We start from the raw sequence: 13,466 nt of genomic DNA, 5'->3' as shown, positions 1-13,466 counted from the left end.
TAACTATACAAACCTGAGGTCCTTTACATATAGTCCCACCTCATGCCACCCCTCACTCTGTTCCTGGGCCTAAAGCAAAGTGATATGTTTACCTCCAGTCGGGCAGGACTCCCGACCATTGGACAAGCAGTTACTACCGAACTACCTTGTTAGTAAATCTTATGACCAGTCCAGCTGGCGCTGAATAGTAATTCTTTATGTAAAGGACCTCAGGTTTGTATAGTTAGGAAATATACAATTTAATTCCAAAAATTGTGCTTTTTATAAGAAATGTGTGAATAAGGTAGAAGCCATTCTTGAATATCACCTATGTGCTAGTGAAGATAGTTAGATTTTTTCAGTTAGAGTATTTTTTTTCACTTCCTGGCTATTGTGTGTTATGACCTCCTTGAAGAGTTGCATTGTAGAATATCTTCTTGTTTATTTCATCATCACCACCTCCAAAGCTGTGTAAAGCAAAGGCCTTATCGGTCAACTTTTACTTCCACAATTTCACTTGCACTCTCCCCAGATGCATTTTTTTCCAGTCAGCAAGCAGTGTTTAGGACTTGGTTCTTTTCCCTGAATGGAAAAAAATGGTACTATTGTTCATTGTTGGGTCTTACTATAATATCCTTTCAGTGAAAGGTTATGCATTTTCATTGACATATCGAGTGTATTTCTTTTGCAAAGTTCATACAGATTCATTTTGTTTATTTTTTTTTTACTTTGTTATATTTCATTTGCAGTTTAGATAATGGCACTTAATTTGTATTCTAGCTTTGTGCTACTATTTCATTACTTAAATTTGTATAACATATACACATACAAATATCTAGGATTTCTAATGTTTGTATGAGATTGATGCACTATAGATTTTACTTAGGTGTGTTGTATTCACTTCAGTCTAATGGGTTTTTGGGGTTTGGTTTTGATGTCGGTTAGTGTCACAATTTTCAGATTAATATCACTTGCAGCTATCAAATTACTATTGTTAATATTGTTGGGTTAAATGACTCTTGCATGTGAATTGGTGACCTTGACAGACAGCTTTGTAGTTTTCTGGGTCGACCTGTGTTCGCCGGTGAAAAGGTCCTTCTTACTACTTTTCTGATATAAATAATTTCCAAATGTACCAGAGAAAGTTAAACCATTGGTATGCAGAGGTTACTACCATCGCGCGAGCACCTCAAGGGCGTCGTGTATAAAGAAAGGGCGTGAAAGCCACTAAACACAGGTCATCTTCCAATTAGATTACTCCTTCGTCAATACATGAGCACGGGATGTGTCCGTTACAGCGGTCTCAACCACACCGCTCCGACTCCCTCAGCCCCCGCCCCCCCCCGATGCGAGCGCCATCTTACATCCTTCTTTTGGACTCGTGAGCATAGTACTCGTTCAAATTGTGCCTGTGTTTTTCTGCCAATTTTGGATTTATTGCATCATGGCTGAAGCTCTACCTTCACCTGGACCAATGTTAAGTACCATAATTTCTGTTTTCATTAAAAACAGCTTATGAATTGGTATATTCCACGTAATTTTGGGGTTTTTATATGAGCATGGTACCGGCCATGTGCAAACAACCGATCGTAAACAAAGCATGTTGGTTTCGGTCTGCCCCTACGTGTATTTTGAGATTGCTATTCGCTTTCTTCTTTACTGCCACATTCGATCGTACGTCTCACAGGGTTATTACTGTTCCAATTATAATTCAGTTTTAATTTACAATGACGGGATTGTTCGTATTAGCAGAGTTCATGGTATTGGACCTCACGAGTCCCGTTATTATTTGTTTTAAGTAGTCTTGATTAAGCGAGGAAGAGAGCTCCTTTGGACAGTCAGAAGTAGTTGGTATTTATTAACATCTTACATGTCCAAGCAGTATCTTAAAGCATTGAGAAGATTCCTTGCCGTTTTAGTCTATAAGGTGAAACACCGCGACAGGCCAAACAGGCCGCGGTGACGGTTGGCCTTCCGTGGTGTTTTACTCTAGTCCTCCCTTCCTCGCTTACTCATGTTATTTATTTATGACTATCCGTTTATTATTTGTCTTTATAGTTTATGATGAGAGCTTTTTCGTTCATATACGAATTGTAATAACTACTGTCTAGTACTGGAAGAGGCTGGATACCTACCCCTCTTTTCAGTTACCTTGTAGTAGCCCGCTTGAACACTATTACTAGCAAGGTTGGATTATTTCCCCCTTTTGTTAGACTCAGTTAAGTACTATCTTAACAGTTCTAAGTACATAGGTTACATGGAATTGGGGAAAGATTTCCCCCTTCCGTGTTCGAGAGAGGCTGGATTGATCCCCCTCTTTCGTGGCCTTTTAGTACTTTTAAGCTTGGCTACGTATTAAGGTTATTAGGCTTTAGTTTAATCTAGATAGACTCTCATATTTTATGTTTTCATTCAAGGTATTCCATTGCTTTCATACTTGAGCTAGGCTGTGGTACCATTCTCGAACATAGTTAGCCTAGGCCTCTGTTCTAGGTCCAGACCGATAACATTGTATCATAGTGTACCACCAGGTGTTAATGCCAATTATAAACGTGGTCTTGGGAAACCACTTTCCATAGTGTTCCCCGACTTTACCAAAGAATTAACTTTAATCGGTAATTCTATCTTTGGTGGTCCGCTATACGTTATCTCGAATGGTCCATTAACATCGTGGTTAAGATCAACCACTTTCGGCCGCCATTTGCGTTTCTTACAGTATTCCTCCCAACATGTTCTACCATTAGCCCCCCTTCCTTTCTTCCCCCGTCATGGCTTGGGGAAGATAAGGAAAGGGTGGAGTGGTAGGTAATTTAATAAGAATTACCTTACGGAACTCCGTTCGCCGGAGCTCCGCCGACGGAAACTCGGTCTTTTTAAGAGGTTACCATTAGAAACATTAGTTAATTTTATCATGTTTTATGAGATGTTCTGTTCATCATCTCCGGCATTGCCTATGTCGATTGGGAGCACCTCCCCTCGATAGGCTTTCCGGTTTCTTGATATGGTACCCATCCTCAGCCCCGGTAGTATTGCTCCGGTGATGTATTTCACCGGAGATTAGCAATATTAAGAATAATTCTCTAAAAAGAAATATGGATCTACCTTGTTGATACTGGATTTTCAATTTCTCCGGAGATCACCGGACTTCCGGGATATAACGGAATAAAATTGTGAATCCTTCTATTTAACGTACGTTACACTCTCCGTTTAATGGTTTTAGCTCCGGCGAGCCTTTTACATGCATGCCAGGTTAAGAATACTTGCATGCTCTATTTTCTAAGTTAGTCTATTTTCAATAAGGAGAGTAGGTACTTATTTAAAATATTATATTACAGAAAGTCCGTTGCGCCTTCCAAGGATGTCCAGGGAACTTCAATGATCCGGTGGGACATGACTGCTGCCGGTCCCACGCTCATTGTTCGATCTCCTTCATAGCAGAAGAAGGTCAGACCCCGTACATGGTCTGGTTCCCGGAGTCTTGTGCGTGGTGCTTTGAATTGACCTCAATCTTGTTGAACGATGAGGTAAGATCAAGTAACAAATGTGTACACAATTCTTGATTGTTCGGTTAATATAGACATATTTCTAGTTTAATTGTTAGTCAATACGACCCGTTTAATCCTATCCCCTCTTACAGGCGGATGAGGAGAGTTTGAAGACGGCTAAGGCAAGTCTTCGGCAGGGGTGTGTCTGGATTCGGCCGCAATGCTCCACAAGGCTGTCCTTATGTGCTGGATAGCACTTTAGCAACTCATTTGTTCCCCGGTTCTCCGTCGGCTGCGGTGAAGAGCGAAGTAGCTGCTCCTATTATGGAAGCCATTCGAGCGGCTATGGCTCCAAACCAAGAGGACCAACAACTGACGGGAGATGTGGCTGCTCTGGACATTCATCTGGAACCGATGGATGAGCAGGTGAGTGGCGTAGAGGTTCCGGCAGGATCCTTCATTTCACCTACCCCCTCTTCTTCTTCCTCTTCATTTTTAGGTTTTGATAAATCTGTTCCTTCACCTTGGGAAGGTTCTAGGTCAGTCCGACCCAAGGTTAAGCCCTTGAAGGCATCAAAGCCTTCATCGAAGGCTTCTAAGTCAACTCCGTTGGCGAAATCAGCGTCGTCTCCGGCCCCTAGGCCATCGACTTCGTATGATTCATCGCCAGCTGCCAAGGCCCCTCCTCCTTCTAAAGGACAGAGGGGTAAGTCCGCTAAATCCAAGACGACGGAGCTTGACTTACAATCTGACCTCCTCGTGGACAAACTTTTGTCAAGATTTAGAGAAGTAGTGGATGAGAGGCTGGATGAGAGAATCCCTCCTACTCCGGCTCCCACTACAGCCACACAGTCGGTGACTGATATAGTGGCGGAGCAGCTAAAGCCGATCAGAGACATGATCGCAGGTCTGCTCCAATCCGGAACTCAAGCTGCTCCATCGGCAGTTCCGGATGCATCAAAACTTCCGCCGTTCGATAAGAACAACCCTTGGCGGTTTGCCCTCCACGCTCCATACTTGGATGGCACACTAACCCTTGAAGGTCTGGGTACTCGACCATTGTCGGATTCGAGTTTTACCAGGACTCCAGTTTCCTTTCAATGGGTTTGTCCGACTGACGGAGAACGCATTAGTCAGAATGGATAAAGTTCCTAAGGAAACAGTTATTTTCCCGAAGGAACAAGCCCAAGCTGTCTGGGCTCGCATTCTGACTGACTGGGGTTGTACAAATACTAAACTAACTCCACACAAAGGATCGTACACTATCTTTACGAATACTCCAACAAGACATCTCTTCTCCGTTCAACTGATAAGATCCACGGAGCTAAACAATTCTAGGCAGAGGAATGAATGACTTGCCGATGGACAGGACTCTCAAAGAGACGGACGCTACCTCCCTCCTCATGCCAGCCAATCTAGAGGAATTCTGGCAGGACGTTCCGTCGACTTTCACAGTCGGGAAACTAGACGCAGACTGTGCGTCTTCCCTGTTTTCAGAAAGACTTCCGAAACTGCCGGAGAACTTACTTAAGGCAGAGTTTGAGGCAAGATCAAGGTTGGCTAGGTCCATCAACGCAGTGACATCACTGGAGTTGGTGGCCTCGATATATAAAGAAGAGCAGCTCTTCAAGGTCTTAGCTAAGAGTCTCTTACAGACTTATCAGCTGGACCTCCACGAATTCATTGCAGCCAGGAAGAGCTGCAGGAAACATGTATTAGCTGAGGCGACTATTAGGCACGAGCCTAATAGACTGATCAAATCTTCCTTCTGGGGAAAGAATCTCTTTCCTCAAGAAGAAGTAGACAAGGTGCTACATGGAGGCGGCCAGGACAAACCAAAACCTTCGAGTTCATTGGGGTCTCTCTTACCAAACGGAAGTTCGACCCTACAACGAAGCACCAGAACCCGAAAAAGAAACAGAAATATTTTTACTAACTTACAAGGGGTTCCGTAGTCAGCAACGCCAACAAGCAAATCCTCCAGCCCAGGCGTCGAAACCTTCGACATCAAAAGCTCCTCAACCACAACAATTTATGATTGTACCCGCACCTCAGGGCGGACAGTCACCAGCCACAGCAGCATGGATGTCTTCTCCGGCATTTAACCCGGCCTACGAAGCCACCGGAGCCTTTCGAGGATACCCTAGACAATCCGGTGGTAATAGAGCTAGAGGACAGTTCCGCCAACGTGGCGGACCTAGAACCAGAGGCGCAAGGGGTGGTAGAGGATACAAGCAGACCATAATCAATGAGAGGAGCCGGGTAGGAGGAGACTGTACCGGTTCAGAGATCAATGGAACCTTCAGCCCTTGGGCACACAGTATTGTTTCCAAGGGTCTGGGTTGGAAGTGGACGAAGGGTCCCCAACCTCCTCCGGTGAATTTCTTTAGACACCTACACCGGATCTGAAAGAATACACCAAAGATCTCCTACAGAAAAAGGCTATAAAGAAAGTAAAAAGCCTAAAATTCCAGGGACGTCTGTTTACTGTTCCAAAGAAGAATTCGTACAAAAGGAGAGTAGTTCTGGACTTGTCCAAACTGAATTCTTACATTCTCTGCGACAAGTTCCGTATGCTGACTGTCTCGCAGGTACGGACCTTACTTCCCCGTGGGGCCGTCACCACCTCTATAGATCTTACGACGCTTATTATACCATGTTCCGATGGCAAGAAATTTCTCTCCCTACCTAGGCTTCCGCTTAGGCAGAAAATCCTATGCATTCAAGGTGATGCCGTTCGGCCTCAACATTGCTCCCAGGATATTACGAAACTAGGAGAGACAGTATTGCAACAACACTCAGGAACCAAGGAATAATGCTAGTAGCCTACCTAGGACGATTGGCTCATTTGGGCGAAAACAGTAGAAGAATGCCACAAAGCAACAAACAAAGTAATTCAGTTCTTGCAAAGTCTAGGATTTCAGTTGAATTTCGAAAATTCCCTTCTACAACCAGCAAGTCAGTTCGATTGGCTGGGTATTCATTGGGACTTGAAAGAGCACAAGCTATCTCTTCCACCCAAGAAGGCCAAAGAGATAGCATTAGTCCAACAAAACAATTTATCAAGAACAAAACGATAACAAGACGAGCTTTAGAAAGAATTCTCGGCTTACTCCAATTTGCCTCAGTAACAGACGTCCTACTGAAAGCCAAACTCAAAGACATCAATCGAGTTTGGAGAAAGAGAGCAAAGATACATTTAAGAGACAAAGTATCTACAATTCCCTCCGTTTTAATAAAGAGACTACTCCCTGGACACAGTCCAAGAAACTGACCAAATCAGTTTCCTTTACAAAATTCCCCCTCTCAAGTGACGATTCATACAGACGCGTCACTCAGTGGTTGGGGGGGTTATTCCCAACACCAAATGTTTCAGGGAACCTGGTCACTCAATATGAAACAATTTCACATAAATGTGTTGGAAGCAATGGCAGTGTTTTCTAACCTTGAAACAATTGCATCATCACAAGACAAGTCATGTGAGGATAGTCTCAGACAATTTAGTGGTAGTCCACTGCATAAACAGAGGAGGTTCCAAATCACCAATCTGAATCATGTTCTAGTAGCAATATTTTCCTTGGCAGCAAAAAGAACTGGTTTCCTGTCAGCAAACACATCTGGCAGGAGTGAAAAAATGTTATAGCGGACGCTTTATCCAGAACCAAGCCTTTAGAATCGAGTGATCCCTAGACATGAATTCGTTTCGGTAGATAACCAGACTAGTTCCAGATCTCCAGGTAGACCTGTTTGCGACATGCACCAACCACAAACTACCTTGCTACGTAGCCCCCAACCTGGACCCTCAGGCCTATGCCATGGACGCATTAGCCTTGGACTGGAACCACTGGCAGAAGATTTATCAGTTTCCTCCAGTGAATCTTCTGATGAAGGTGTTACACAAACTACGTTTCTTCAAAGGATCAGTAGCCCTAGTAACACCCAACTGGCCCAAGAGCAATTGGTTTCCGCTCCTACTAGAGCTGAAACTCCATCCCAGACGGATCCCACATCCAAAGTTGACACAAATAGTCCAAACTCAGACTGTGTCAGCTTCCTCAAGAGTAGTTCAAACCCTAACTTTGTGGACTTCATGAAATTTGGCAGCTCATAAGAGTGCAAATATTGATCCGGAGAACGTCTTATTCATAGAATCTGACAAAAGGGATTCAACGCTTAGGCAATATGATTCGGCTGTTAAGAAGTTAGCGGAGTTTATAAAGAATTTGGATATTCTTCAAATGACCCCAAATTTGGCCATTTCATTCTTTAAAACCTTGTTTGATAAAGGCCTAGCCGCTAGTACTATTACTACGATTAAGTCGGCTCTGAAAAGATTTTTCAGGTTGGATTTAATATTAATTTAGCAGATTCTTATTTTTCATCCATTCCCAAAGCTTGTGCTCAACTTAGACCTACAATTCGTCCTCAAAAGGTCGCTTGGTTTTAAACGATGTTTTGAAACTAGCCTCGGATACCAACAACGAATCTTGCTCTTACATTTCTCTGCTGAGAAAAACTTTGTTTCTTACAGCCATGGCCTCAGGTGCCAGAATATCAGAATTAGCAGCTCTCTCACGTAATCCTGAGAACTTAGATTTCCTCCCATCAGAAGTACTGCTCTCTCCAGATAGGAGTTTCCTAGCTAAAAATGAAGATCCTCAAAATAGATGGTCTCCTTGGAAATTATACCTCTACCTCAGGATACATCCCTATGCCTCCTGTCGGTAACTCTTAAAGCCTTTTTAGCTAGATCCTCCTCATGTTCCTCCGGTCCCTTTATTTTCCAGAGAGCAAGGGGTACTATCTCCATTCAAGGTATTAGACAGCAAATACTCTACTTCATAAAACAAGCTAATCCAGAATCTTTTCCACATGCTCATGATATTCGGGCTATAGCTGCCTCAATTAATTATTTCAAAATATGAATTTTGATGACCTTAAGAAGTATACGGGTTGGAAATCTCCTCGGGTCTTTAAACGCCACTACCTAAGAAATATTCAAGCCTTAAAATTTTCCACTATAGCGGCGGGGAGTTTAATCTCTCCGGACTAACTTTCCTTACTTCAATTTCGTCCCATTCCTTATACTTTCACCTTTCTACCTGCCACTCTCGCCACGATGCCTCTCACCTCGGTAGATCAGATTCAGCCACCCAAGTATCATGCTTTCCTCTTCAGAATATCGATCAATCTTGGATTGTGCTTAATCATACCTGTATATATTGTATTAAGAAATGTATATGAGTCTTTTACATTTTGATTATGTATGCATATTTATGATTAAGTTATAATATAAGTTATATTCTTAAGTTTAGAAATTAAGATTTATGTATGCATATTTAGTGATTAAGTTATAATATAAGTTATATTCTTAAGTTTAGACATTAAGTTTATATACTAGTGATAATTACCTAATGAAGATTTATCTATTAATGATGTTTTCGTTATCCTTAGTATTAATTTGAATTCATGAGCTTGGAAGGCATTCTCTGGTATTTTTTCACCGGCGAACACAGGTCAACCCAGAAAAGGGATTTGACGGAGGAAAATCTATTTCTGGGGAGAGACCTGTGTCGCCGGTGAAACCCTACCCTGTTTCCCATCCCATTCCTTTCCAAGCCATTACTGAAATCTATGACAGAAGGATGTAAGATGGCGCTCGCATCGGGCGGGGGCTGGGGGAGTCGGAGCGGTGTGGTTGAGACCGCTGTAACGGCGCATCCCGTGTTCATGTATTGACGAAGGAGTAATCTAATTGGAAGATGACCTGTGTTTAGTGGCTTTCACACGCCCTTTCTTTATACACGACGCCCTTGAGGTGCTCGCGCGAGGGTAGTAACGTCTGCATACCAATGGTTTAACTTTCTCTGGTATATTTGGAAATTATTTATATCAGAAAAGTAGTAAGGACCTTTTCACCGGGCGACACAGGTCTCTCCCCAGAAATAGATTTTTCCTCCGTCAAAATCCCTTTTATGGCGAGAATAGAGGAGATCCTCTGCTTTATAAATTGTAGGGTCCACCCCTAGGTGCCTTTTCAGCAGCATTAGGAGGTGAGTTCCTCCTGTCGACCTGTCATTATCCAGTGGTGGCTCTTCTCTCCAGAATGTTTGGATACACTGCAGGAGATACTGCTAGATTTTTAGGTACCTGTAGTCACAATTGTAATATGGTTATCATTTGTCATTTCTGGAAGCAAGCTCCATTGTCTCCAGAGCCAGTTCCTTTCCAGATGTTGGGTGTTGTCAATGGTGTAAAAATTGGTTGCAGAGTGGACTGGCATCTTGAGGACTTCACAGCTGTCTTCTTGTAGTCTCCATCTTGGCAACATGGCGATCTTAGCCAAGGGAATCAGTATTGACGTCAAATGCCTTTTCTGAGGAGAACAGTAGCATACAGCAGAGTCAGAACCCTGAGAGTTGAGTAGATGATCACTGTCAGACCATGTATCAGACCTTCTTGGTTCAAGTTATTCCAAGTTGCAATGAATTTGAGTGCAATGGGTTATTTGTAGTTTGATTTTTGGAAATGTAAAAATATTCTATGTAGATTAATGAATAAACAGACACCTAACAAGGTCATATTTTAACAGAAATGAAAATCCAATCACATGTTTAGATTTGCTTATTTATGTGATGTTCTTAAGATAATTTTTCTTCCAGATGACATAAAGACAGAACTGAAGATGAGTTATCACCTGTATATGCCTACAGATGTTGACCCATTTCTGCTACAGCTGATTCGAATACCACTGGTTCCACAAGAAACCAAGAAGAAAAGACATAGGTAAGGCAGATTATAGCATTGTTACAGCAATGGTAGTAGTATCTGAGCCTGGAGTTTTTGTTTGTGGATATATTGAAATTTTGGTCTATCCCATTGGAGATGCTTTCATGTTCTAGTTATCCTAGAGGCATTTTTGGACATTCAGGTTTCATGTTTGCTATCAGATTCAAGCATATTTGAAACACTCTCTGGAGACTCAATGCCTGTGTTATGTAGCTGAAGCACCTTTGCCATATATATATATGAAGTATTCCTAGAATTCATTGAAATAGTGAATTAAAGAAAAAAAAATATGGAAAGGATACTCCACATGATTAGTCCCCAAGATTTAATGCAAAACATTTTCTTAATCATGTTAAATTATTTGAACTCCTCCCCAAGTTGAACAGAAAACAATTGGAAAACAACATGAATATTGTAAATGGTTAGCTTCACTTGGTACTTTTGATTAGAATCGAGCACGGCTTTCTTGCTGCCTTGTTCTTCATCAACAGTGTCTGCAACAGTGCCTATGGTGAATTGGAATGCCAAAATTTGTGGTGTACATATTTTTGGTATGAATCTCAACTGGTTTGAAAGGGAACTTGGGTACCTAATGGTTCCCATGACGTAACTTTGTTGTACTAAAGTTCTCTATACAATATTTGATGATATTAACTACATTTCTTGTAACAGAGTTCTCTATACAGTATATTTAACATTAAGTTCTGTTTGTGAATCAGTTTTATGCACATCCTCAAGGGCCTATTAGCAATTGAACTTTTTACTCAAAATAACTCTAATGTAAAAGTAGTCTCAAAATAAATTAGAGTAACATTTTCATGTTGTGGTAACATTTTGTTTATTTTCCTTTTAATAGGAAACAGCCAGAAGTGAAGGTAGAAGTAGCAGATGTACTCAAAGCGTTTCCTAGTAGCGAATGCAAAAGCACTAACAGGATCCGTTTGATTGTAGGAGACCCAGGATGTGGAAGATCTACCCTCAGCTCTGCCTTTGCAGCATCCTGGAGTCAAAGGGACAACCATATGACAGGTATTGATGACTATGATGCTGTCATCTTATTATCTGGATTATTTGTAAGTTGCCAGCAGAATGACCTGATGTTCAGCATCCTTCCGCTGTGTACGACAGTTCATGGAGCAAATGAAGTACAAAAGTGGGTGGTTGGGTCACGTGTTTTACTGGTCGTGGATGATGCTGAAGAACTGTTGCCTCATCATAGGGAAGAACTCGACGCTATTCTACACAAATCTGAGAGAGTGGATGCAGTGCTGATGACGTCTAGAGCCCATTTTAACGAATTAGAAAGAACTTGGACGAGCCATGTTTGTGACAGGTTAGAAGTATGTGGTTTCGGTCGTGAACAAATCATCCTCTCGTGTGAGCAAGTCGTTGGTTCAAAAAAACCTGAGTGTTATAAGTTTTTAAAACAGTTTTTAAAGTCAAATATGTGTAGGTTAGAGGTGGTTTTAAAACACCCAGTTGCACTGGTAGAATTATGGGAAGCCTGGGCTGAATCTGAAGAAATATTTAGTGATGTTACAACTTGTGCCGATTTTCTCTGGGCAGTTACGAAGTGGAAAATAGATAAGGTTATGCAAAATGGCTTAGAAATTGCTGACAATGTAAAGGTAAGAAATTGGTTACTAATTGCTGGATTGAAAGCCTTCCAATCCATTAAAGATAATAGCAGATTTGAAAAATCCTACATGAAACAACTTGAACTTGAAACAAGTAACGTTTTCATGTCAGTCTCAAGTCGAACTGTGATGTCTTCTATCTTCAAACAGAGATATATTCATCGTGGCCAATACTGCAGTGAGCTTAGCAGCCTCCATAAAGTACAACAAGAATTTCTGGCTGCTTGGTATGCTGTGCACCAGGTGATAGAAGGAAAGCAGTTAAATTCCATTCTGGAAGGTGTAAAATGCCCTTACTATATGGCACTGTTTATGGTGGGGCTATTATTAAAAATCCCTGACTTCAAGTGGATTTCAATGTTACATGAAAGGAGAGTGATAAATGCTGTTGTCAATTACACTGAAGGCAGCAGTGACGATCTGTACTTCAACCTCGACCTCGTTGGAGAGGTGCAAGGATTATCTAGGCTCGTCGAGTTCATTGTTGACTTTTCAGAATATCCTGATGAGTGGAATATTGATGCTGGAGATGTTCAGCTCATTCCAATTAGAACGCTGCTCTTTCACGTAGCACCAACTAGGATTTTCTTGAATGTTGAAAAACTCAAGCCTTACTGTGAGTTATTTGAAGTGATAAGCTTTTTGTGTAGGGTTGATATTTTTGTCTGGCTTGATAGCAGTGGTCAGTTTGAATATGGAAGCAAGGACAAAATGGATAAAATCGCAAAATCATTTTTCTCTGCGAATACGAAAGCCCGCATCGATTTAGTTAAAGGGTGTTTATCGACCAAGATCATTAAAGAAATGACTTCTCAGGTAGCATTCAGTTACCTAGTTTTCCTAAAGCTCCGTGTTATTGACTTGGAAAATTTGTTGGTGCTTTTAAAAGCTCCTGAAAACTTGCCTTCCTTACTGTGGTTAGAAATAAAGTTTGATTTCTGCGTTCTAGACGAAGATGTGTGTAGCATACCCAAGACGACTGTGCCACTGCTGGATGTCCATTTACAAGGGCTAGACGATTCAAGTGTTTCCAAGTTGGCCAATCTTCTGGGCAACATACATGACTGCTACTCAGGAATTCACTTGGATAATACTTCCCTCACTCCAGAGGGCGTGTTTGTACTCTCAAGCAGCTGCAGAAGAGAAAAATATATCTGTTCCCCATCTGAATACAGAGAAAAGTTCAGGAGTGGTACTTACCCCAACTCTCAAGTTTTGATAAATCCATCGCGCTCACTGACGAAGTGTAGCAATGAGGCTCCTCGGTTTTGACGACCGCATTTACTACAGTAATCACTGTGTGAATTCTTCATGCTTTGCTTTGGCTCTGGATTCCTGGAACCTCGCTTCTTATCTTGAAGAGGAGGAAAGTATCACCCATTTCAATTATAAGACTGATAATCTGACGTGCATCAAAGGACTGAACGGCTCGGTTAATGTCAGAGTCAATGGCGAGTGTCAAGTTAGAAAAGTGCAAACGATGCAAATAGGAGATTAAATGAGACCAAATTCTTAAAAACTGTAGATAAAAGGCACTTTGTCTGCCTTTCCTAAAAAACTAATATCAGACAAATCG

At 41.7% G+C, this 13,466-nt stretch overlaps 1 protein-coding gene across 1 annotated transcript in view; it reads left to right on the top strand.

Annotated features, from left to right (window-relative positions):
- The window catches only part of LOC135208092 (uncharacterized), a 72,528-nt gene extending 59,366 nt beyond the window's left edge, over positions 1 to 13,162 (top strand). Inside the window, exons 3-4 of the mRNA XM_064240239.1 lie at positions 10,127 to 10,250; positions 11,110 to 13,162. Coding sequence (XP_064096309.1) covers positions 10,127 to 10,250; positions 11,110 to 13,162 — 2,177 coding nt within the window. The remainder of the gene's footprint in view (positions 1 to 10,126; positions 10,251 to 11,109) is intronic.
- Positions 13,163 to 13,466: the final 304 nt, after the last annotated feature.

Source organism: Macrobrachium nipponense, chromosome 34 (genome assembly GCF_015104395.2).
Source record: "Macrobrachium nipponense isolate FS-2020 chromosome 34, ASM1510439v2, whole genome shotgun sequence".
NCBI lineage: Eukaryota > Metazoa > Arthropoda > Malacostraca > Decapoda > Palaemonidae > Macrobrachium > Macrobrachium nipponense.
Note: the sequence above shows the minus strand (reverse complement) of the source record. Positions and strands in the feature narration are given on the sequence as shown.